The sequence below is a fragment of the Bombyx mori genome, chromosome 24 (genome assembly GCF_030269925.1).
Source record: "Bombyx mori chromosome 24, ASM3026992v2".
Taxonomy (NCBI): Eukaryota; Metazoa; Arthropoda; class Insecta; order Lepidoptera; family Bombycidae; genus Bombyx; species Bombyx mori.
In genome coordinates, this window is record NC_085130.1 from 16,344,722 (window position 1) to 16,370,952 (window position 26,231).

At 38.7% G+C, this 26,231-nt stretch overlaps 2 protein-coding genes and 1 long non-coding RNA gene across 5 annotated transcripts in view; 1 reads left to right on the forward strand and 2 right to left on the reverse strand.

Moving 5' to 3' along the window:
* On the forward strand, window positions 1-8,089 carry LOC110385243 (uncharacterized). Its single transcript, XR_002430542.3, has 2 exons — window positions 1-113; window positions 7,888-8,089. It is a non-coding gene; the product is annotated as an uncharacterized LOC110385243 (long non-coding RNA).
* LOC101736268 (dihydrolipoyllysine-residue succinyltransferase component of 2-oxoglutarate dehydrogenase complex, mitochondrial) lies at window positions 3,880-16,662 on the reverse strand. Of its 3 annotated transcripts, XM_062675859.1 has the most exons (3): window positions 13,239-16,662; window positions 12,625-12,723; window positions 3,880-5,613 (listed from the first exon to the last, which is right to left on the reverse strand). In XM_062675859.1, exon 3 carries the CDS (start codon window positions 5,587-5,589, stop codon window positions 4,192-4,194), a length of 1,398 nt encoding a protein of 465 aa, XP_062531843.1. In that variant the 5' UTR covers window positions 5,590-5,613; window positions 12,625-12,723; window positions 13,239-16,662; the 3' UTR covers window positions 3,880-4,191. The 3 variants fall into 3 exon arrangements, with proteins under 3 accessions (XP_062531843.1, XP_037876024.1, XP_037876025.1); XM_038020096.2 differs by lacking the exons at window positions 12,625-12,723; window positions 13,239-16,662 and adding an exon at window positions 9,419-9,657; XM_038020097.2 differs by lacking the exons at window positions 12,625-12,723; window positions 13,239-16,662 and adding an exon at window positions 9,240-9,640.
* Window positions 13,327-26,231, reverse strand: part of LOC101745184 (glycerophosphodiester phosphodiesterase 1) — a 19,675-nt gene continuing 6,770 nt past the window's right edge. The window contains exons 3-9 of the mRNA XM_012690642.4: window positions 24,878-25,056; window positions 23,916-24,021; window positions 21,504-21,596; window positions 20,927-21,027; window positions 19,328-19,456; window positions 18,830-18,965; window positions 13,327-18,451 (exon numbers count right to left, since the gene is read on the reverse strand). Of these exons, the coding sequence (XP_012546096.2) occupies window positions 18,341-18,451; window positions 18,830-18,965; window positions 19,328-19,456; window positions 20,927-21,027; window positions 21,504-21,596; window positions 23,916-24,021; window positions 24,878-25,056 (855 nt within the window). The 3' untranslated portion in view covers window positions 13,327-18,340. The remainder of the gene's footprint in view (window positions 18,452-18,829; window positions 18,966-19,327; window positions 19,457-20,926; window positions 21,028-21,503; window positions 21,597-23,915; window positions 24,022-24,877; window positions 25,057-26,231) is intronic.

Below are 26,231 nucleotides of genomic sequence, written 5' to 3' on the forward strand. Positions count from 1 at the left end.
CGACGAACTTAAAAAAATTGCGGCGACTAAAAAGGCCTATTTGGAGGAAGTCGAAAAAGAAAAGGAAGAATGACAGATGACTGCCAAAAAAGAAGGATGAAGAGAATTTACAGGTAAAGGGGATTTATATAAAAACTAATTGAGAGATAATTTTTAGGATATGCTTAAGCGTGTTTTCCTAAAGAGATCCTTTATGAATGGTTTTTACATTTATATAAAACTTGTGTCTTTTCGTGACAAAAAAAACACGTGTGGCACTCGGACACTGCCGCGGTAAAGCTATTGCATAGCATTTTTTATCAACTTATATAATTATAAGTCGACAATAATACTTTAATATTAAAACAACAATAAAATAAGACCACGCCATATTTATTAACAATAACAAAAGCAAAACATTAACTGTCCCCTTCACACTCATAACCGAGACCGCGCGATGGAGAGCTGGGCAGACTTTTCATGATGTGCATGCGGCAGTGCGACGTCACGGGGCGCGCTTATTCACAAACACTACACAAGCGCAACGTGTGAATGTGTTGAACGCGAGCTACATAGTAGGCGTAGTGGGGGTGTCAGGTTATTTTCGTTACGGAATTTCTTGATTCAGTCGCCGCGCTCAAGGTTCGCGATAGAAGCTATGCAATAGCTTCAAAATCAAATTAACCAAACCAATTCGTTGTTAAACATGCCATCCTGTCCTATACATCAAAGTTCTTCATTTAATCCTTTATTCTGCGAAGCACGACTCTTCCTAGGGTTCGTGATAGCATCGTCGTCAGGTTTGAGCCCCGTGAGCTCACCTACTAGTTAAGGTTCCGCTGGAATAGCCTCTCTAGGCTACCAGCTTAGGTAGGAAAAAAAAATGTGGGAGGCCTACCCACGCTACGTCTTCCAGTACGCGGTCGCCACTCAAGAACCTTCTGACCCCAACGGCCATCCGTTCCGCGAGCAAAGTATCCTGCCCACTGCCACTTCAGTGCCGCAATCCTTTGGGCTATGTCGGTTACCATGGTTTTCCTGCGAATCTCCTCATTTCTGATTTGATCTCGCAGGGAAACTAACATACGTGAAGTAGGTATATAAAGGCTTATTTTTTGGTCTCACGCATTTTTGTGTATGTGTATGCTACTATCGGCTTTGCTTTAAATATCTAAAGAACAGTTTTGGAAGTACAATTTTTTCATTCTTTAAAATTGTCTAATATGTTCATTTGCAAATATTCACCCATTGACATCAACTGTTCGATATTTATAATTTAACTTCAATTAAAGTTTAGTTTTATTTTTTTTACAGTTTTATACTTTAATTGGCTCTCATGTAAAGTTGAAAAATGTTGCTTATGCCAAATTGCCTTTCATCTCTCGATACGTTAATTAACAGGTGACAGGTACAACTGAGATGACACACAAGACATTCAACTTCACACAAAACTTGTTGTCTCTCGAATCGTCTGGTGAATTCCCACCATTTTACTGAGATCCTTATTTTATCTCATCTTATTTATGTATTTAATATATTTTGTACACACAGCCGGTTTTTTTTTTTATTGCTTAGATGGATGGACGAGCTCACAGCCCACTTGGTGTTAAGTGGTTACTGGAGCCCATGGACATCTACAACGTAAATGCGCCACCCACCTTGAGATATAAGTTCTAAAGATCTCAGTATAGTTACAACGGCTGCCCCACCCTTCAAACCGAAACGCATTACTGCTTCACGGCAGAAATAGGCAGGGCGGTGGTACCTACCCGCGCGGACTCACAATAGGTCCTACCACCATAAAGAAGATACACGACAATAAGGATACAGAGTACAAGGGCACTACTTATTTCAAATTGAAATCTCTTCCACCAGGCCCGCAGAAGGAAAGAAGATATAGGAACACAAACCTAGTGCATACAGTAAACATTAGATATAATAATATAAACATATTACAGCATACAAAACAATACATATACATACATACAATACAATACATATATTTACTTTATATTATAATACATACTTATTTTATTCAATTTCATTTTAGTGCTCATTTTTCGTAGATTTTATAATTGAAGATTTTACTAAATAGTCACTGGGAACGTGGCATCGTAAGATCAGCTCACTGAGTTTCTCGCCGGATCTTCTCAGCGGTTCCGATCCGGCGGAAGATTCTGTGAAGCACTGCTCTTGCTAGGGCCGGTGTTAGCAAATTCTCTCAAATGGATTCCCTGAGCTCACCTACCCGTCTGCGCGTAGTTGGAATAGCCCCTTAGTCTACCAGCTAATAGGTGGAAAAAAATGCCTAGAGTCAAGTGATTATGAAAGTTCATTGACATCGCAACGTAAATACCACTGCCGACCTTGAAATATAAGGTCCAAAATTCAACAATCGTAACGCACCATTCAAGGCTCTTCGCGCCAAAAAAGCAATAAGATTGCAATACTCACTAAAGAGTATTAATTCCACAACATTCTAAATAGAGGTTAGATTCTCTCCAGTTTTCGAGAGTCGCAGACATACTTAAAACTGCTTTCATGAAGGTTTAGTTTCGCGTTTTTCACTGTCGTTATATTATTATTCCAGACATTCCGAATAGATTACAGTTTTCTAGAAACTCGAAACGCGATTCTGATAAGTAGTTTTTAATTAAGAGGGTTTTTTTTTATTGCCCTTGTAGGCAGACGAGCATACGGCCCACCTGATGGTGAGTGGTTACCGTCGCCCATGGACTTCAGCAATGCCAGGGGCGGAGGGTCTGCGGAGGGACTTCGGTTCCCTCTGTATTTTGTACCGTATGTTCCACGGGAAGTGCTCTGAGAAATTGTTCGAGATGATACCGGCATCTCGTTTTTACGCATCGCACCGCCCGCCACCGGAGTAGAGTTCATCCGTTCTACCTGGAGCCACTGCGGTCATCCACAGTGCGTTTCCAGAGATCTTTTTTGCCACGTACCATCCGGCTATGGAATGAGCTCCCCTCTACGGTGTTTCCCGAGCGCTATGACATGTCCTTCTTCAAACGAGGCTCGTGGAGAGTATTAAGCGGTAGGCAGCGGCTTGGCTCTGCCCCTGGCATTGCTGAAGTCCATGGGCAACGGTAACCACTCACCATCAGGTGGGCCGTATGCTCGTCTGCCTCCAAGGGCAATAAAAAACAAAAACAAAAAAAAGTGTGTGTGTCCGCTCCGACGCACGACTGGAGTTTACTGGATATAAAAAATTAAACGAAACAATACGAGAAATAGTTCTATATTACGACAACACGATACACTACAGATTATTAACAAATTAACGAGACACAAAACAAACGACTAACAAATATATGAAAATACAATAATGAGAGAAACGCGCGATCAGTACGAGGCTTTGTGGCGGACTGCCGGCGCAGCAGCCCGGCGCGCATTTCGTGTGACATGCGCATAACGCATTTCGTGTGACATGCTAGTACGATTTTGGTCCCCATAATTTTCATACCCCGGGCCTATATATGTAAATCGATTCTAAAGGAGTAAACTCCAAAAAAAGCCTAGATGCCGCCTACCGCTTAATACTGTCACAAGCCTCGTTTGAAGAAAGACATGGTGCTCGGGAAACACCGTGGAGGGGAGCTCATTCCATAGCCGGATGGTACGTGGCAAAAAAGACATCTGGAAACGCACTGTGGATGACCGCAGTGGCTCCAATTAGTAACTCTACTCCGGTGGCGGGCGGTGCGATGGTAAAAACGAGATGTCGGTATCAAAGGCATCAAGGGTAGGTTTACTATAATTAATACCAATTTTTTTAAGTAACTTCTTTATTGTTCGTATGCACAAGCATACGAGCCTAATACAGCAATTCGACGGTGTAACATTCAAAACGAAAAGAAAATAAATTATAATAAAACAACACTCTGAGGTCGTCGGTATTTCTTTTAAATTGTACATCTCTTATTAATTATTACTAAAAATCACGATAAATAATACAAATAAAACGTAACCGAAGTTCGAAGCGTGCGCGTTCAATAAATAGTTACAACGAAAAAACAAAAAAAAAAGAACTAAAAACAAAGAAATATGAGAAAAAAGACGTGCACCCCGCGCGGCGGCTACCTCGAAAGTGACGATATTCGTAACATTTACATGATTAAATTAAACATCCTTCGGCTGGTAACTGTTATTCTATTATCGTCTTTTGTTATGGTCGGATGGTGTTTGTCTTAGATTTTACAAGCCAGCGACGATAGTGGCGGGATCTTCGACGCCTTCCTTGATCTTTCTGAGGAAGAGTACAGCTTCGCGGCCGTCTATCAGCCTGTGGTCGTAAGTTAGGGCAATATACATCATGGGCCTGATCACGACTTGGCCGTTCAGAGCGATGGGCCGCTCGAAGATGCCGTGCATACCCAGTATAGCAGATTGAGGCGGATTGATGATTGGCGTTCCCATCAGAGACCCGAAAACGCCGCCATTGCTGATGGTGAACGTTCCGCCGTCCATTTCTTCGATCGTGAGCTTACCGGTTCTCGCTTTTTCCGCTAGCCCAGCTATGGTGAGCTCGATATCAGCATAAGTCATGTTCTGAACGTTTCTGATGACCGGCACGACGAGACCTTTCGGTGTGGCGACCGCTACCGAAATATCTACGTAGTCCCTATAAATTATCTCGTTTTCTTCGATAACAGCGTTCACCACGGGCTGGTCCATCAGGGCGTTGGCGGCCGCCTTCACGAAAGGTGACATCAGACCGAGTTTGATGCTGTGCTTCTTAGTGAAGGTGTCGAGGTGCTTCTTACGGAATGCCATGATGTGGGACATGTCGATCTCGTTGAATGTCGTCAACATGGCGTTCGTGTTCTGAGCGTCCTTCAAACGCTGAGCGATGCGTTGCCTCATCCTGTTCATCTTGACCCGTTGCTCGGTGCGCGTGCCGGCGATCTCTTTGCTGTAGTCCTGTGGAGGAACTTTAACAGTTGCTGTCTCGATCGCCTGAGCGTGACGGATGGCGGCGACTGGTATTGAGGAGATGGGAGCAGCGGGCGGAGGCGGAGCGGCTTTAGGGGTAGGTGGGGGTGGTGAGGGAGGAGCTGCCGCGGCGGGAGGTGGGGGCGGAGGCGGAGCGGCAGCTTGAGGAGGCGGCGGCGGCGGCGGTGGTGTATCAACCTTCGGAGCCTCAGTAGCTGCAGCCTTTTTAGGTGCTTCCCCTGTGATCTCTAACCTAAACAGCTTTTGTCCAGCTTTAACGGTTTCTCCGTCTTTGACGTACAACTCCTTGATGACACCATGGCCGGGCGCCATGACCGGAATGGCGGTTTTGTCCGTCTCGATTTCCAGGACCACTTCATCGGCGGCTACGCTGTCTCCCACTTTCTTATCTAATTTGACGTCACCTTCAGAAACGGAGTCCGGGAAACTTGGAGTGGTCACATCTTGCTCTACAAGCAGGGGATTCGTGAAGTGGATGGATGCTACTTGATTGTGGGCGACCAGAGCTCTCGGTTGGTTCAGTTTGGTTGCGTGTAAGGGTGCAAGTATTTTGGGCGTTTGAGTTGTTGACTTGAAGCGGATGGACTGGCCCTGACGCCGGTACAGCGTCTGGATGTGCTTCGAGCAGCGTCGTAGCATTTTCGCTTATTGAACGTACTTACCCTGGAAAACGGAGAATAGATAATAAATAAATCATTACGTTTCCTGACATTTTTTACTGACAAATGTTTACAGATCTCAACCATGTTAGGACATGGGCCATTTTCGGCCCAGCTACTCGTGCTCTCAAGGACATTAATGAAATGTCTATAGAAAAAAACATTTCATTTTTACATAAGTGCTTGTTATATTTAAGGGCATTTTAATGGTGGGATAATTAAAATCATTAATAAAAAAAATGCATGACTAAGCTACATTTTGAAGGAGTTGCCATAGGTAACATATATTTATATTTTAAACAATTCACATTAAAGCTTCTTAAAAAAAACATAATATTGCAAAAAAACAGCAAAATATATTAAACTATTTCATTAATAGATTTTAAAATTAATATAAAATAACAAATCTAAACAAAAATATATTTTTATACTTTTAAATCCGTAGAATATTTATTACATGGATGAATAATTATTGATCTTAAGCAAAAAAAAAAACTACGCTTGTTTGATGTTTATTGACGTTTTACATATTTTGATCACTCGTTTTCGCACTCGTTCGCATTGTGGATATTATTAAGTGTTTCGTTGCGATATACTAATATAAAGTGTAGTAATTTAAATAAGTAATATTTGAGCTGATGATGATGTTAAAGTGTCGAGTGTATTGACAGCAAAATCGTATTATGATATAACCTTAAATTCTTATCTTATTTTTTAAATATCTTTGTATCCTCATGAACAGTATTGATTTTAATTTGTTTATAATAAAAGGGATATATAGTCTGTTATTTAAACTTAATTTCATTACTGTCCTTGAACTTCGTTTTCTGGGTCGTGCAATGTGTGGAGAGTGACCCATGTCCTTTAAAATATTGATTCTATTAATTTCCGGATATGTAAACATGATGTAAACTATTAGTACCTACATAGGTAACATTGTTGACATATTTCATAAGTGACGATTACTTGCAAAATATACATTAAATATGACAAAAAAACTTTTCCAATATTTTTAGATCTAAAACATCCTTTATTGTATATAAAATATTTATATATTTCTACAAAGAGGTCCAATAGGGCAGTATTTAAAAAAATGCGGTCATACATTATGTAAAGCCATGTTTTTTTAGCTTTCGAACAAGGGGGAGTTTATGAAATTTATATAAATTTATAAAATTCTAATGTCCACATTTTGATACATGGCTATTGTTCAATCAAAATAATATGAACATTCGAATTTTATTGTAAAATTGTAATGGTAACACCTAAGTCCTAACCAAAATAGCTAATTTTAAGATTTGCCTATGGCAAACCTCTCTACCTTTCTTGCCTTTTAGCCCCGTGCATGGCAAATTGTAATTGAATTATAATAAAACTAGAATAAACGTTAACATTCATTTTACAAGCCTGTATTTTATTTACACAGTGGGCATAAAAACCATGCAAAGTCATCATTATTTAAATATAATAATTGATTTCCCTTAATTAGTCCTGTAATCGACCAATGGACAGTTCTATTTATGTTTTATCGAAATCAGGAACATTACTGAGAAGTGTGTTTTCAAGTAAACGGTTCAGCAAATGTTATTATATAATTAGCTATCATTATTGGAAATAACTTAAATTGTTTTTTATTAAGCAGAATTTGTTTTTGTTAAGTTTATGTTGGTATATTCTTTTGAATATTGCATAATATAATATATTATTATACACACTTAATTTTAAATAAGTTTGTGTGCAATTTTGTGTATATTTATGTTTCAGACCTGTTTAAATTGGCTTCATTGGAATGTGTATATATTTACATGTTAATCTATGTTTCAATGCACTTATTCCTTTATTTCCATTACTTCCTCTGCATTACCTTTTGTTGGCTGATACAAAAACCACCAGAATAGCATTAAGTCCATTAATTCTAACTCTATGGTTAGCGGCAGCTTGGCTCTACCCCTGGCATTGCTGAAGTCCATGGGCGACGATAACCAATCACCATCAGATGGGCTGTATGATCACCTGCCTTCAAGGGCTTTAAAAAACTGTATACAAATGAAATAATGTGTGTAATAAATAAACAAATAAATTAGTGGTGTCCATTGGATTTTCTCTGACAAACCATTTAATTTTAGAGCAGTATTTTTCTATACCAATAGACGGTAGCCTTGTCAACCAAAAGAGCTAAATATAGATAACACAGTATTGAAATTTATTCAAAGAGACATTTTTTAATGTATATTTTTATAGCCTTGTGTTTTTAAACTGTTTACTTCTCTCTTACTAGGTAAGATAATAATTGATATTCCGTGCCTGAACTAAATACATCGCGGAAGGGCCTTGGCAGAGGAGTCACAACCACATGCGGCTCATGAGGCAATGGTCGGCGACCACTGTTCTATCTGATAAAATTGAAATATACTGGTAAAATGTAACATCTTGTAGGGACCCAGATGTATTTACTTAATATATTTTACATTATGTTTTCATCAGTGATTTCCGACAGAATGGTACATTACAAAACTCACAGTACCCCCCTTACATTTATCTAGGTAGAAGAAAACTGTGATATGTAAAAATATCAATGGATCTAATATATTTAGCATAGTACATAGTAATATGTATGATAAGTATTTACATTTCAAATTTATCTTATCATGAATTTTATAAGTAAACAAATCAATCTCATACGAACCCTATTGAAGAAATATAAGCAATCTGCATAGATGTGATGTAATAATACTGTATGAATTAGAAATTCTAAGTGGTCATTGCTTTTGTATTGTAACAAAATATTGGCATTACAGAGTCGTTGCAAGCATCATGCGGCAGAGGTAGAGGAATACAGTGCAGTTTGATTTTGCCCTATACTCAAGTAAAATTTTTTAGTACATTCATTCACTGAATCATCAATATTTATGACTAATGAACTTAAATCTAAATCTGTTAGCTAGATACTTTAATAGTCATCAGTCTGGTTGAAATTTTTGCGGTAGTTTGAAATGCAAGAAGGAGGGTAGACAAATTTGTCGTCTGCACCTAACAGCACCCCTCCCTTTTTAGTCTACCCATGATCATGAAACTTGCAACAGCACTGATAGATACATCACAAATTCCAACTGTTTACATTTTCATAGTAAAAATTTAAAATACATAAATTTTTCAAAGTTTCAATTTGCGAGAGATTCGTAATGACGTAAGGATATTTAATTTGTTAGGGAAAAAATAATATTTTCAGTCAAGTATTTAAGTATAAGGAAAACCATTATCTAAATTAAAGATCATAAGATTTTATGTTCCATAATAGGAATTTTGTTCTGTCATTTCAAAATTTCGAGATAGTCGTCAAAATTTAAAAAAAGAATAGAAACACAATTAAATACACATTCCTATTTTTGACATTTTGAAAACTTAGCAGCATTTTATTAATAATGTAAAAACGTATTAATTAATACAACAAATTATTGGGTTTAGAAAACAGCTGGTTAGATCTGGTTAGTCTTCATTAACATTTAGAAGCAGTTTATGTTAAATTTTACTGCAGCCGGACATCACTAACACGCCTACAATGCAGTGTCAAGGTTATGAACGAAATTAAAACATAATCTCATTAATATTGATAAAAACCACACCCCTTACCTTAACGAAAAGGTAGACGACACCAATCAGCGTACGATGCAGTTATTTCACGAACAAAATATGGTTACATAAGATTCGCATGACAGGCTTGTGTTAATACTTTATAATGTTATTAGTTAAGCATTATCTGACAGAGCTGGTTACGTCTGCGTTATGGAATAACTGAACATATACTTCACTTTTATTTTGACGCTGCCTTTTTGTGGTAATTATTGATTTTACGGCCCAAAAAATCTACATTTATCGTTCGAATCGCTTTTAGCGAATTCAGGTTGGTCGCCACTAGTCAAAATTCAAAGGCAGAGTAGATTTTTAGAACCTGGTTTTGTGCGTGAGAAGGATGTTGATATTAAAACTTTGGTGTAGAAAAGAGAAAGAATATTTGGATCGTTGTGCAATTTAAATTAAATGTGTGTATGGAATGCTAACTAAATTTGCGTTTTGTTATTGCTTTCCCATTTTAAGAGGAATTCTGAAATCCTTTTTTTTTATATCGACGCACAACAATAGTTACTGAAATCTATGAATTGCCATCACTTATTAGGAACAATGCTGTTAATTACTCATTTGTATCAAGAAATTAGTAGTTGCAATTGATCCGAAAATCACGTCATATTAATATATGAGTCGTCTATTATCAAAGGTGGCAATCTGTGCATTTGGACAAAAAAATTTTATTGATATGTCAATACAGATTGATTTGAATATAATCGTCTCCTTCAAAGAATACGGTTCAAAACCTGCATTAAATAAAGGTTAATAGTTAATCTGTTATTTATCTAAGATGACGTTCCGAAGAGTTTTGTGACTGCCAATGGAATACAAAGTCAATAATTCGTTTTTCTGATTTACCAATCATTGTCCAAAAGTCAGATTGCCGGCTTTGATAATAGTCGACTCATATGGCCATAAAAAAGATTGTTGTTTCGGGTCCGATCTAAGCCTCCTACGAGGTTCCTGAGTCTACGGGGGTGCGTGGCGCATATTGGGCTTGGCGGCCGAAAAATGTAAAGGCCAGGACCGAAAATGGTTTGGAGGCCAATCTAACGACACTCCAGCTCATTCGTTTATGACAGAACCCGGGAAAGATAGTGGAATAGGATCGTGGACCGGCTATGAGAGATGGATGTAAAGAGCATACTCAAAGTTTCAAAGCAAGCCAATATTAGTGCCGCCGCTGTAACAAGTGCTCTAATTTAAAATTTAGCGCCAAAAGTTATTTTCTTAAATTTTTCATCTGTGCTCATTTCAATCCGTTCACTATTTCTCCAACCTATTTGCTGGTAGCGTATGGGGCTATTCCAGCTACTCACGGGCTCGTAAGTGAGAGTGTGCTAACATTAGCCCTAGCAAGAGTATGTAGTACTTTGCAGAATCTACCATCGGACGACTCCGTTCACAACTGTTAACAGTGTGCTTAGTGCGAGTTTCTTAACGTTCTCGATAGCGTAAAAGTTAACCCAATTTTGTATGCAGTTGGAACAGCGCCCCTAGCGTCAAACGTACGCAAACAATCTCATTCCATACAAATATTAGCTAACTTTTACGCTATCGAGAACGTTAAAAACTCGCACTGAGCACACAGGTCACATCACTTGCTACCTTAGCGCCATATTAATCAGCGAGGTCCCCTATTTGAAATTATTTTTTACCTCTACCCTCCATAGAAACCACAGTAAAGGAACCTAGAAAAAAAAAAACTAATCAATTCTTAGACAAAGACAGCAATGTTTTTTTTTGCGTTCACGCAGGCAAAGGCTCACGTCATAGTTTTTTTTTTATGATTGAAGGATTACTGTTGGCCCGGAGGCCTTTCTAGTTTCACCAGGACAGGTGGGCGAGCAAAGGCTCAGCCAAGAACTTCATAATAGTTTTTCTCCCTACCTATTGGCTGGTAGTCTAAGGGTTTATTCCAGCTACGCGCAGACGGCTAGGTGAGCTCAGCGGCTCAACCTGAGACAATTTGCTTACACTAGCCCTAGCAAGAGCAGTGCTTCGCAGAATCTACCACCAGATCAGAATCGAGACCCACTGAGAAGAACTGGCGAGAAATTCTGTAGGTAATGAATAGTATTATTTGTAAGAACTAGGAAGCCCTAAAGTATTGTAAGTATTGTACTGAGTGGCTATCAAACGATTTATACCAGTTTTCCCGACACTACTGCTAATTTCTCGTCACTAATTAGGCGCAGTAACTACATTCCCGCCATAAAAGTATTTGGCCAGTCCATACCGTGGGCTACAAAGGCTGAGTACTTAGGCGTCACTCTCGACAGGGCATTGACATTCGGTAGGCAGCGGCTTCGAGCGGTAGGCAGCGGCTTGGCTCTGCCCCTGGCATTACTGAAGTCCATGGGCAACGGTAACCAGTCACCATCAGGTGGGTCGTATGCTCGTGTGCCTTGAGGGGCAATAAAAAAAAAAAGAATAAGTAGGGAAAAAAACAGTAGTTTGTTATGAGTCTGCGCGGGTGGGTGCAATTATAATTCCTAATTAAAATTAGACGATCACGCGGTATTTTTTTAATTTTAATTGCTTAGATTGTTGGACGTGCTCACAGCCCACCTGGTGTTATGTGGTTACTGGGGCACATAGACATCTACAACGTAAATGCACCACCCACCTTGAGATATAAGTTCTAAGGTCTCAAGTATAGTTACGATAGATCTGATTTGAAACCTGTCTTAAGTTGCTTGACCTCACCATCAAAGAGACCTTGAAGTAGACGCTTGTACAGATGCTGATGTTCCACTTAAAACTTAGAAAGGTTAAAGGTATTATGCACTATCTTGTTTAGGGGACAAGGTGAATGTGTCCACCTGTAAAACAGCTACCTTTATTTTATAGTTCGAAGTATCACCGAAATAGGGCTAGTGTAGGAAGTGGAAATTATATGAATGTAGCAGTTTTAAACAGAATAAAGTGTGCTGCGTGGAAAAATATTTCCTGTAACTACACAAGTCACGTAAAATATTAAATTTTTCTTAAATAAATATGGAGTATTTAAAATCTCAACTATTTTCATATTTTTATTACTATACTAGCTGACCCGGCAAACGTTGTTTTCCATAAAGATAAATAAAGGTATATACCGACTGCAGCGCCATCTGCCAGGCTGATTTATGAATCTAAACCATCCAGAGCGCCAACCGGATGCATACAAAAAAAAAATTATTTATCTATTTATTTATTTATTTAAGGATTACCGACAGGGTTTACAGTAAGACATAAAATAACATTGACATGTATAGAGCAATTGATAACTGCAACTCTAATTATAGGCAATCACAGCATGCATTACATTAATATATTAAATCGGTCTAGCCGCTTAGGAGGAGTTCAGTGACAAACACACGCACAGAAGAAATATATATATAGTACTTACTGTAGTTCCTTAAGTATTTCTTTCCTTATTCATTTATTTTGCTACTTTAATAGCTTAAGGCGCTGTTTTTAAAATCGTTCCACTTACTACTGTGCCTCCCTTTCAGTTATGAAGGGTAGAGGTAAGGAGAACCGTCTCTGTGTGTGAAAAAGTGTCCGTTAAAATCTGCTAAATAAGGGTGGCGCTACAGTAGCAACCGGGTAAATTTAAAAAAAGGCGCCGAAAGTTATTAGAGTAAGATAAAGAAATAAAAAAGGACGAAAGAACTGTAAGCACTACAAAATCACAAAAAGTATCTTTATATAAAGCTGACAAGAAAATGCAATCGATGTTTCCACATTTTACTACAGCAATAATTTTAGGTTATATTAACGAAATTAGTTTGGACTACGTAACCATGTGAGGTCTTGTACATTACACTGTCACTAACTACTCTAGTCATTAAATATATTAAATTTTCTAACTCAGCATACTTCAATCAGTTAACAACTGCTCAATTCATATCATACCTTGTGCCTAAGCTAGCGCCATTCTGGAGGATTTTTGAACTGTTATTTAGTGCTGAAAACGGGACACTTTTTCAAGCTTCTCCAAAATGAGACGGTTCTCCTTACCTCTACTCTCCATACTTTCAGCGGACACTTTTTAATTCAGTGAGTTGGTTATCCTTCTACCCTCCAGAAAAAAATAAAACCTCAAAAGACGACTTCTAACATCAACGTTTATTTCAATAAATACAGATTAAAAAACAAGCTACATTCACATAGAGTAGACGATAGTAAAAAATCATGTACACATTTTAATAAAACATGGTAACCCTTTCGGGGTTGCCATACATATTCACGACATTTGATTTATTCTATGAGGCAACAATTTGACGTTTATAATATAAATAATAAAATTACCGCTCATTTGATGTGTGGTCAATTTCTATTGCTTCATCAAGAGTAAAATCCAACAATAAAATACAAGATTACAAATGTGTTATTAATTAAGCTATATTCTTTACAGTGATTGTGATTATAGCAAGCACTCGTGTACAATTTCAATTCAACCTAAAAAGTTCTAATTATTTTCAATTAAAGGCAATAAAAAAAATTATCACTGGGTTCCGTAGGTCATAACAACATTATTATCTATGTCAATACCATGTAGTTATAATGCTTTGGTCGAGCACAAAATCCTACGGATCCTTGCTAGGGCACAATAGCTTAAATGTTTACTAGAAAAATTCAGTCCTTAAGCCAGTACACATTTTTATATATCGAGGGGTGTAATGCTATTTGGTTTAGGCGGCATTTCCTTAACACGCGACATTTACGGCCGTCTGGTGTAGTGGTAAGTGACATGGTCACTACACAAGGAGGTCGCGGGTTCGAATCCCGCCAAGGCAAGATATTTGTATGATAAATATAAAATGACTTTTCCAAGGTTATGGATGTATATTAAATATATATCTATGTGTATAATAAAAATCTTACATTTATTTCCGTTATCTGGTACCTGTAACACAAGTTCTTTACGAACTTATCACGGGACCAGTTAACGTGGCGTGACTGTTAGTAAATATTTATTTATCTATTTATTTATTTATCATTGTAATTAAAGGTGCGTTTTATTTTGGTATTAGCATCAACGATTCGATGTTTTCAATTGAACTTCAATTATGCTTACTACATACGAATAGCCGTCGTTTAAGTCGTCGTGGCCTAAAGGATAAGACGTCCGGTGCATTCGTATCGAGCGATGCACTGGTGTTCGAATCTCGCTGGCGGGTACCAATTTTTCTAATGAAATACGTACTCAACAAATGTTCACGATTGACTTCCACGGTGAAGGAATAACACCGTGCAATAAAAATCAAACCCGCAAAATTATAATTTGCGTAATTACTGGTGGTAGGACCTCTTGTGAGTCCGCACGGGTAGGTACCACCGCCCCGCCTATTTCTGCCGTGAAGCAGTAATGCGTTTCGGTTTGAAGGGTGGGGCAGCCGTTGTGACTATACTGAGACCTTAGAACTATATCTCAAGGTGTGTGGCGCATTTACGTTGTAGATGTCTATGGGCTCCAGTAACCACTTAACACCAGGTGGGCTGTGAGCTCGTCCACACATCTAAGCAATAAAAAAAAAAAAAAAAAAAAAAGCTGAAAAAGATTTTTTTTTGTTCTGATATTTTTTCCAAATTTTAAACTTAAAATGGATCTCCTGTAAAATTTCAAAAATGTCGCTTATATCAAATTGCCTTTCACCCCTCGATATATTTTTAAACAATCATCAAACTCATTGCGAACACGAAATTCGTAACAATTACCATTATTGTCATTCTATATTATAAAAAAAATAATCTAATCTAATAAATTAATTAAACGTTAAAAAACTACATGTTTTTGGTATATTTATAATACTTAAAATGAGGTCAAAAAAATTGTTTAGAAATAACCATTTTTTTTTTTTTTGTTTGTTTGTTAACACTAAACCTACCAAGGTTTCTCGTACATAAATCCCTACCGCGCCCCCCACAAATTGCCTGGTACTTAGCAAAATTATCGGATTTTTATTATTAAATGCTACGCAATATTTTTTTTTTTTTCCATGGAAATGAGAAAGTAGCTGGCAGTAAACAGTGATGAAAATATTACATGCTCTATCTATATATCTCTGGTAATAACAATTATGGAATTATTATTTACATTCTAAGAATTGTCGTAGTATTTCGATAACGGTTAATAACGTTCTAATGAACATCTGATTTTACGTAAATTGCAGAGCGGTCAATATGACCGGTACCAACACAGCCCACTGAGCTTGTCGCCCGATCTTCTCAGTGGGTCGCGTTTCCGATCCGGTGGTAGATTCTGCCAAGCACTGCTCTTGCTAGGGCTAGTGTTAGCAACGTCGTCAGGTTTGAGCCCCGTGAGCTCACCTACTCGCTCGGTGAATCTAGAATAGCCCCTCAAGGTTACTAGAATAGGTAGAAAAAAAAGTACCAATAGTAGGTTTAGTGTTAAACTAGCGACCCGCCCTCGCTTTGCTTCGGAAACATTAAAACACACATGAAACCAAAAAAAAAAAAAAATAAAAAAAAAAAAGTAGCCTATGTTCATCAGGGACAATGTCGGCTTCTAATGGAAAAAGATTTTTTCAAATCGATCCAGTAGTTTCGGAGCCTATTCGAAACAAACAAACAAACAAATTTTTCCTCTTTATAATATTAGTATAGATATCTAATTTAAGACGACTTAAGATTTGTTATGCGATATGACTTTACCGGCGTTGAAATCCCGAAAACGGGTAAATACCGATTGTTATAATGAAATACGCACTCAACACGTGTTCAAAAATGACTTCCAATGTTTGAACGAATAATAAACACGATGTCATTAACAAAAATCAAACCAGTGTGCTTAGTTAAAGTTCTTTAACGTTCTCGATAGCGTAAAAGTGAACTCAAATTTGTATGGAGTTGGAATAGCGCCTCTACCGATCGAGAAGTTAAAAAACTCGCACTAAACACACAGAAAAGTTTTGTGTAATTTCACGGACCGGTGGTAGGGGACACCACCGCCCGACCTTTCAACCCGACGCGGCGACGTAACATTGTAAAGTCGGAAATACATTTTTTTTTTGTAATTATGAAATAAATTTTCAAAAATGTCAATTCTAAATTTGATTTACGCCTTCATTTCACTCGTTTGACATTTCGTGACACTGACAAGAGCTACTGATTGACATTTCACAGATTTTTTTTACAAAATTTGAACAAACTTTCCTTCTTCTTGTTATTATGAATTACTGATATGTTTTCATATATCTTTTCGAAATACTTCATTAAAATGGGACGAAGAAAAACAAAGATGTTTCAAAACCGACATCAAATAGAATCTCTAAGTCGCGTAGCGTCAATAGGGTTGCCACCCGTACTTCATAATAAAGTATTGTACGTTATTTCAGGTAATTGTACTGTATATTTTATGAGAACAATAAAGTACATGAAAATACTTTCTTTTGGAGGATTTGTCTTTTTTAGGATTTTGAAAAGTTTAGTCATATGTATTGTTTCGTTAAGCAAAATACATTGATTGTTCAATCGATGTCGCCACTAGCCAACGCCACATCAAGCACTCGTTTTTTAAAAAAATATTTCTGCATGCAACTTAACCCAAATGTCAACAATGTCACTGTCATTAATTGTCACAATTTTTTGTTTAATTTGTTCAATTGTAAAAAATATGTATTTAAACATAATAATAATAATAATAAATAAATAAATTGTACTTTATTTTAATACTGTTTACTTTTTTTCTACGAATAATAACTAATGTTCTGTATCTGCAACAACAAAAAATGGTGGCAACCAACTCTTGCAAATCATATACATAATAGAAAGAACCGTAACTACTACTTACCTACCTTTTGCTCCTACGACTCGCAATAAGCGAATAAAATGAGCCTCTATCAAGCAAATAGTATGTTAAATTTAAAAACAAACAATAAACTCACACACATTAGGGAGTCGAACTAACAATCAATTTCAAACTTAGGAATATTACTTCCAAAAAGGTTTTTTGAATTTTTTGCTAGAATTTCTTAAACAACTCACATACGGTTTTCTACTATGGAAAATATCAGTGGTATTTCGTTTATATTGTCTCCTGTTGATACCGGTCAGGATATCAAAATTATTGTCATCATATTGTTTCAGACATTTCAAGTAGTTTGTATAAAGTATTTGATGTATCATAAATGAGTCGACTATTATCAAAGCCGGCAATGTGACTTTTGGACAATTATTGGTAAATCAGAAAAACGAATTATTGACTTTGTATTCCATTGGCAGTCACAAAACTCTTCTGATCGACATGTTAGATAAATAACAGGTTAAGTATTAACCTTTATTTAATGCAGGTTTTGAACTGTATTCTTTGAAGGAGACGATTATATTCAAATCAATCTGTATTGACATATCATTATAATTTTTTTTGTCCAATTGCACAGATTGCCACCTTTGATAATAGACGACTCAAATAATGTATTGACAATAATAAACATGCAAACAAACCTGTATAAGTAGTATTAATTGCATCTATGAAAACAGACAACCAATATATAATAAAAAAAATGCAATAGCAAATGCATTATTAAAGGGCAATTTTACGTAAAAAACTATATTAAAAAATCCAAAAATAAAAACTCACAGTTCCAAAGAATCACACCTTGAAATGTTGAATGCAATTACATATTTAATTTATATATATTATGTACCTTAATTGCTACTTCAAAGAACGCACCTTGTAATCTCATTCAGCCTCAAACCCTCAACGATTTCAGTCTCAAACCTCAAAGGTACGTTACCAATCCTAATTCAATCAAAATTGATATTAAACACCAAACATATGTGACGAATAAATTTTTTTTTCATTAACAATATTTCTAGCACACATGTGTCCAAAGACACCTTTTATCTAAATTTTTATTATATATTTGGTATATTAAGTTATATAATGAATATAGTTGATTTAATATCATCAAAATGATTTAACTCAAAATATTATAATAAAATTAAAATGAAGGTTTAGTACAAGGTTTATAAACAATAATAGGGAATTGGTTTAAGATAGGGTTTATTATTTAATGGGGGCAATGGATCTAGAAAATCGTTTATAAATAAAATTATTAATAGGGTTAGTGATTGGATAAGTTATGTTTTTGGTATTAATTTCGTCCAGACGATACGTTCTGCTCAGTCTGTTCCGGGTCCAGCATTTGTTCGGGTGAAGAGGCTGCGCAGTCAGAGCTGGTCTTATCTTTGCTCTGTTTCTCCACCTGTGTGACCGATGGAACACGAAGGTTAATTGAAGACATGAGTGGATGAAAGGGTTAAGTACAATTTTCTTTTTTATTGCCCTTGTAAGCAGACGCTGACGACCCACCTGATGGTGATTGGTTACCGTCGCCCATGGACTTCAGCAATGCCATGGGCACAGACAAGCCGCTGCCTACCTATATTTTTAAGATTTTTGAGTTTTTACATTGAGTGACGGTGTTGTGTGCCTATAAACCATATTAGACCTTAAAACTCCGGGTTTAAAGGTTATTCTTAGAAATTGCATACAGTGAAGGAGTTACGTAGAGTTTTTACATTGAATTAAGGTAATTCTAAAAAGGTTTCACTTCAAAAAGAAAAGGTTTGTCTATACTCACGGCCGGTTCGCCGAGCAGCGTGCTCGCGAGGTAGGCGGCCCTCAGCACGCCGCGCCAGTACAGCTTCTCGACGGGCCGGTTCACCGCCCAGCCGACGCACCGCACGCCCAGCCCGCGCCAATACTCCACCTCGCTCCTGCGACAGATAGGAACCACATCTCGTCTCAAAGCACAGTACACAGTTATTGCATGGGTGGACGAGCTCACAGCCCACCTGGTAATAAGTGGTTACTGGAGCCCATAGACATCTACAACGTAAATGCGCCATCCACCTTGAGGTATAAGTTCATATCTTCTTCATTCTCATATAGCAGTAATGCGTTTCGGTTTGAGGGGTGGGGCAGCCGTTGTAACTATACTTGAGACCTTAGAACTTACATCTCAAGGTGGGTGGCGCATTTACGTTGTAGATGGCTCCAGTAACCACTTAACACCAGGTGGGCTGTGAGCTCGTCCACCTATCTAAGCAATAAAAAATAAAAATAAAAAACCACTAACGGGCTGACAATGTCCTTGTGCAGGAGCACGGCGCTGACCCCGCACCAGCGGGCGAGCCGCCGCCACGCGACCCCGTGGAGCGCGTCGCACGCACGCATCGCGACCCGGTGCACGACGCTGTCAGGGAACCTGCGAACGTAAGCGTATAGGCGATAAGGTCGGGTTTTCATTGGGGCCAATTTTTTCTTTTTGCATTCATGGGTGGACAAACCCACAGCCAACCTGATGTTACGTGATAACCGGAGCCCAGCTGCAACGTAAATGTCGCCACCCACCTTGCGATATGAGTCCTCTATTATCAAAGGTGGCAATCTGTGCATTTGGACAAAAAAATGTTATTGATATGTCAATACAGATTGATTTGAATATAACCGTCTCCTTCAAAGAATACGGTTCAAAACCTGCATTAAATAAAGGTTAATACTTAACCTGTTGTTTATCTAAGATGTCGTTCAGAAGAGTTTTGTGACTGCCAATGGAATACAAAGTCAATAATTCATTTTTCTGATTTACCAATAATTGTCCAAAAGTCACATTGCCGGCTTTGATAATAGTCGACTCATATAAGAGCCCGTTCACACATGGTCTCCGTGTATACGGTACCCGTTTTAACGGATACCACAAAAAAATATGCTTTGCTCACACATAGGCACCGTACAACGTTCAACGTATCCGTCATTACTGGATAAGAAGTCGTCGTGGCCTAAAGGATAAGACGTCCGGTGCATTCGTATGTAGCGATGCACCGGTGTTCGAATCCCGCAGGCGGGTACCAAATGTTTCTAATGAAATACGTACTCAACAAATGTTCACGATTGACTTCCACGGTGAAGGAATAACATCGTGTAATAAAAATCAAACCCGCAAAATTATAATTTGCGTAATGACTGGTGGTAGGACCTCTTGAGAGTCCGCACGGGTAGGTACCACCGCCTTGCCTATTTCTGCCGTGAAGCAGTAATGCGTTTCGGTTTGAAGGGTGGGGCAGCCGTTGTAACTATACTGACACCTTAGAACTTATATCTCAAGGTGAGTGGCGTATTTACGTTCTATATGTCTATGGGTTCCAGTAACCACTTAACACCAGGTGGGCTGTGAGCTCGTCCACCCATCTAAGCAATAAATAAAAAAAGCCTAAAGTATCGTAAGTATTGTACTGTGCGGCTATCAAACGATTTATACCGACGACCGAAGATGGATTTAGGGTTGCCCCATCAAGCCAGAGCGAAGATGGGTTTAGGGTTGCCGCATCAGGCTAGAGCCGGCTCGGTAATATTATTGAGCGATATATTATTTTTGTTTTGATTGCTTTTATAGATGGACAGACTCACGGCCCACGTGGTTTTAAGTGGTTACTCGCCCTGAGTTTTAAGTGCTAGTTTTACAGTACAACGGCTACTCCAATTGTTATTATTATTCTTGTAGGCAGTCGGACATACGGTCCATCTGATGGTAAGTCTCAACAGAACGCATTACTTCTTTGCAGCACAAATAGGCAGAATGGCGTTTGAGCCACCTGTTACAGCCCACAGGACGTCCAGTATTTAAACTTCCAATAGAGCTTTTCTAAATTGTTCTGTGATTAAAATAAAAGCTCACCTAGGATTCGTTGGTCCATTCTCGGCGTCATAATCCTGCGCGCTAAAGCAATACGGACGATAGCTTAAAGCTCCAATGATTTTCGGATCGGTTTTACGGATCTGCAAAACAATTTATAGTATACTTAATAAAAAAAATCGTAATAAAAAAAAGGAATAATAAAATTTCGGAATTATATTATTAACCGACTTCAAAAAAGTTATTATAGGGGAGTTTCTCAATTCTCATTGCTTCATTAACCCTTTTATTGTCACAGTGACATCACCGGTGCCCTATGTGACACAGTGTAGTGATTATGTTTGATTTTTGTTACTGAGTAATTGTTATTTTATATATTATTGCTTTTTTTATTGCTAAGATGTGTGGACGAGCTCACAGCCCACCTGGTGTTAATTGGTTACTAGAGTCCATAGACATCTACAGCGTAAATAATCCCGCCACCCACCTTGAGCTATAAGTTCTAAGTTCTCAAGTATAGTTACCACGACTGCCCCGCCCTTCAAACCGAAACGCATTACTGCTTCGCGGCAGAAATAGGCAGGGCTGCGGTACCTACCCGCGCGGCCTCAAAACTTACCAGGTACAGCGGGTAAGGGTTGAAGCAGGTCACGGCTGCGGACTCGTACAGAGCCGGTCGGGTGGCGAACGCGTCCAGGACACCGGATATCACCTGGAACAAGACATTATATCATACAGCAAAAGAAAGAAAAAAATTAGACCATACTTTCTCGACATGCAATAAAATGAGGGAGTCTTCGGTTAACCAAAAAGCTATTACGTCCATGAACTTCTGACACCTCCTATCTAACTATACACAAATTTTACAGGAGGACCAATGAACTGGTTTATTTAGCCGCCAAATATAGTGAAGTGTGTATACTTATATATTATAGCATAGCATAGCATAGTATTGGCATAGCATTTAGTATATAACATAGTTAATAGGTGTAATCTCGTATGTCTCCCTAATAAGGCGGACCACCCAGAAACATAGGCTTCTTCATAATTGTAAAGTAGGATTAAGATGATTATTAAGCATGGAATACACGCAGGAAGGCGTTTCCTTTAACACCTCCCAAAGTACAACATTACAATAGGCCTACCAAATTTAGGAGATATTTCTCCGAAAGAATATCGTCGATGCTATTGACTATTTCAATTAGGACTTTAATGCATTCGATTGTTTCTAAGCATCGTCAAAAGGTAATGTAAAAAGAAAGGTAATAGACTTCAATATATTATTTTTATACCTATTCGCGGTAGATGAGCTCATGGGCTCGACCCGAGAGAGTTTTGAAGTCGTCGTGGCCTGACGGATAAGACGTCCGATGTATTCGTGTTGAGCGATGCACCGGTGTTCGAATCTCAGGCGGGTACCAATTTTTCTAATGAAATACGTACTCAACAAATGTTTACGATTGATTTCCACGGTGAAGGAATAACATCGTGTAATAAAAATGAAACCCGCAAAATTATAATTTGCGTAATTACTGGTGGTAGGACCTCTTGTGAGTCCGCGCGGATGGGTACCACCACCCTGCCTATTTCTGCCGTGAAGCAGTAATGCGTTTCGGTTTGAAGGGTGGGGCAGCCGTTGTAACTATACTTGAGACCTTAGAACTTATATCTCAAGGTGGGTGGCGCATCTACGTTGTAGATGTCTGTGGGTTCCAGTAACCACTTAACACCAGGTGGGCTGTGAGCTCGTCCACCCATCTAAGCAATAAAAATAAATAAATAAAAAAGTCACCAACACTGACCCTAACAAGAACTTCGCAGAATCTACTACCGGACCAGAATCGTGACCGACTGAGAAGATCCGTCGAGAAACTCGGTAATGACGTCACTGTGCAAAACTTACAGTTGCATACACGTAAACACCATTAGACAAGAGATTCAAGTCTCCTTTGGTAAAAAAAAACGATGAGGTTTACAAAATTTGATACGTAATGAAAAGTTAGCGACCCTGGCTTTTGAGCCAAGGGTCGTGGGTTCAATTCCCGCGTCTAGCAAACATTGATTTTTTTTTATTATTGAAGGATTACTGGTGGCCCAGAGGCCTTTCCAGTTTCACCAGGACAGGTGGGCGGGCAAAGGCTAAGCCAGGTGGGGTGGGATTTGCTAACAGCTACCCGAGCGCCTCCGAAGGAGACCTAACAGCTCAAGAGTAGCTGCTTCGCGAATGAATCTACTACCGGATCGGAATCGCGACCCGCTGAGAAGATCCGGCGAGAAACTCAGCGAGCTGATTTATGGGTTAGGTTGCACGGCGAACTCTTTGTCGAGTTCGACGGGTACGGTTACCGAGGTCCCTGAGCCTGCTCCTAGTGTTAGAGCTGAAGACGTCATCAAACATTGTGTGAAGAACAGTATTGTTCCACCTATATAAGTAGGTATATATGAGGCCATGAGTGCAAAAGTGGCCTAACCCACATTTTTTTATATTCAAGCTTATATGATGTATATTCGAATTTATTTAAAATATAATAAATTTTGATACAAAATCGGCTTACCCATAGTTTCACCCATAGATAACAGATAGTTTTGTAAACATTATTTTTGGGCGTATTGTGTTTTTACTTACTCAAATTCAAATCCATGAAGATTCAAACCTAATTGTCTCCATACTAACTATGGTAAGCTTAGGCCACTTTTACGCTGACGGCCTCATATTTAAACGTATATAAGTATGTATACTGGTTTTTTACTGGTGGTAGGAGCTCTTGTGAGTCCGCACGGGTAGGTACCACCGCCCTGCCTATTTCTGCCGTGAAGCAGTAATGCGTTTCGGTTTGAAGAGCGGGGCATATCTTATACTTGAGACCTTAGAGCTTATATCTCAAGGTGGATGGCGCATTTACGTTGTAGATGTCTATGGGCTCCAGTAACCACTTAACACCAGGTGGGCTGTGAGCTCGTCCCCCCATATAAGCAATAAAAAATACGAATCCCCCAAAAGATGGAAGAGGCATTTGAATTATTCACTTACCTCTTGATCTACGCCTTTGACGTCGATAATCATTTTAAATTTATTCTCGAGCAAATAGTCCAGTGCATCCTCGAAGAGACATAGGCGCACATCTTTGAAATGCTCCCTGAAAAAAAAATTTCGACTTTGGATGAGGTTTGGGAAGTGAAACTTCTGTAGGCGCGTTGAGAGTAACATTTAACTCGCAACAGATTCGTTACGGCTAGAGAGAAAAGATACAATTTAGGAAGAGCGGAAGTGAGATAATAGACACGAGCGTCTCGCGAATTACACGACCGTCGACAGAGAGAAAGGACAAAGCAGCTAGATCGTTTCTCTTATACACAACATTTTCTATTACAAGAGAAATTTGATTTAAGGATGAAAAATTAAGAATACACACCGCAAAAGAAGTTTCACTTCTTTCACGCGCGCCATATGTTTTTTTAATATCAATACTCTGCTTTTCGGTTTAAAACGCAAAGGCAGAGCTTTAGGTTTGTGACCGGGTTAGGGGAGGCTGGTATATGACCTAATAGTCTGCTTCTCTTATTACACGCGGCCCAATCTCTCTTAAGCCCGATAACAACACATCTGATGTGATAGATTCGGTGAAAGTTTTCGTCACGCGCTTCTGATCGCTGTAGACGAAAATGTGAGAAGTTCCTTGTGCCAATTACAACCAGGGTGCTTAGTGCGAATTTTTTAAAGTTCTAAGGTCTCAAGTATAGTTACAACGGCTGCCTACCATTCAAACCGAAACGCATTACTGCTTCACGGCAGTAATTGGCAGGGTAGTGGTACCTACCCGCGCGGACTCACAAGAGGTCCTACCACCAGTAAAAAGCCGAGCTCATGGCCCACCTGCTATCAAGCGTTTCCTGGAGCCCTCAGATATCAACAACTAGAGTTCCAAGTCGCAGCTCCACGACGAGGTCAAAAGACCCCTCCAACCACTACCAATATAAGATACATCTTCAGACCTGTTCGGATGATTGGCGGCCACGTTGTAATCCTTTATGGCGTCCCAGTCGACGCACTGCACGTTGTTGATCGTGGTTCCAGTCAGACGCTGCAGACCCTCGTCGTGCAGCAGCACCAGCTGTCCGTCTCGCAACGAACGCACGTCCATCTCGACGAACTTGCAGTTTTGTTCAACGCACTACAAATAGGCAAGGTTTCTTTGGTTCCCCTGACTCAGCCTTTCCCAAAGTGGGCAATAACGCCTCCTCATGGGCGCTGCAGGCCTTAAGGGGGGCGGTAAGAGACCCAGAAAGAAATGGGGGCGTTGTGCACAGGCTTTGGGGGACGATTGGTAATTTCATCTAGAGGGACCCTTAGACACCGACTGAGCTCTTGCTAGTGGCTTTTAAGTAGATGAAAAAATGGAGGGGCGCTAAAAAAATATTTTTTCTCAAAGTGGGCAGTAGACAAAATAAGTTTGAGAACTTCTGCCCTAACTGATCGGATCGGGGCGGGAGGTCGGGGGTCAGCCAGTAGCAATGTAGTGTGAGTTCCAAAACGGTGTAAATGAAATACATCAATAAGGATGCTGTTTGTACTTTTTTGTTTCCTACCTATTCCCAATCTATAGGTAACCTAAGGGGTTATTCCAGCTACGCCGGGACGAGTAGGTGAGCACTCGGCCTCAACCTGAGAGAATTTGCTAACACTAGCCCTAGCAAGAGCAGTGCTTCGCTCAATCAATTACCGGAATCGTGACCCACTAAGAAGATCCTGCGAGAAACTCAGTGAGCTATGTCTATGGGTTAGTTTGCTCATCAAACTCTAGGAAGTTATGGTCGACGACGGTAAGCAGTACTTGAAGAAGTTGTACTTTATTTATACACAATAGTATAAATAAGAGTATCAAATAGGAGCGGTGTAGACTCCTGAGGCAAGTGCAGTCCATTGCGAGTAAAATAAAAAATAATAAGTTTTTATATTCACTCACACACTGTATACATACACATACACACACATAACGAACAGCATTATACCTATTATAATACCATAGTAATAATATATAGTTTATTAATATTAATATAATAAAAGTAATATATCGCACCTTTATATTTGAAGTGGCTTGACTAAAAATGTTAAGAAAATGACTTTTATACTTTGAACGACTTATAGTCATGTATGACTATAAGTCTAAAAATATGAGTCTAAAAACATTAATTATTCTTTTATTCCCGAAAAGGTCAAATGTACTCTTTTCGTCTCTTTTAAATCAAGTGCATACATTAAAGTATTAAAATCAAAAAACTTAAATTCTTCAAGAACATTTTTAGCATTTACGAAAAGAATATCGGATTAAAGCATAACAATTCTAAA

What these genes read in the sequence shown, in the direction of transcription:
- LOC101736268 (XM_062675859.1), bottom strand. Translation starts at nt 5,589, where the DNA reads ATGCTACGACGCTGCTCGAAGCACATCCAGACGCTGTACCGGCGTCAG.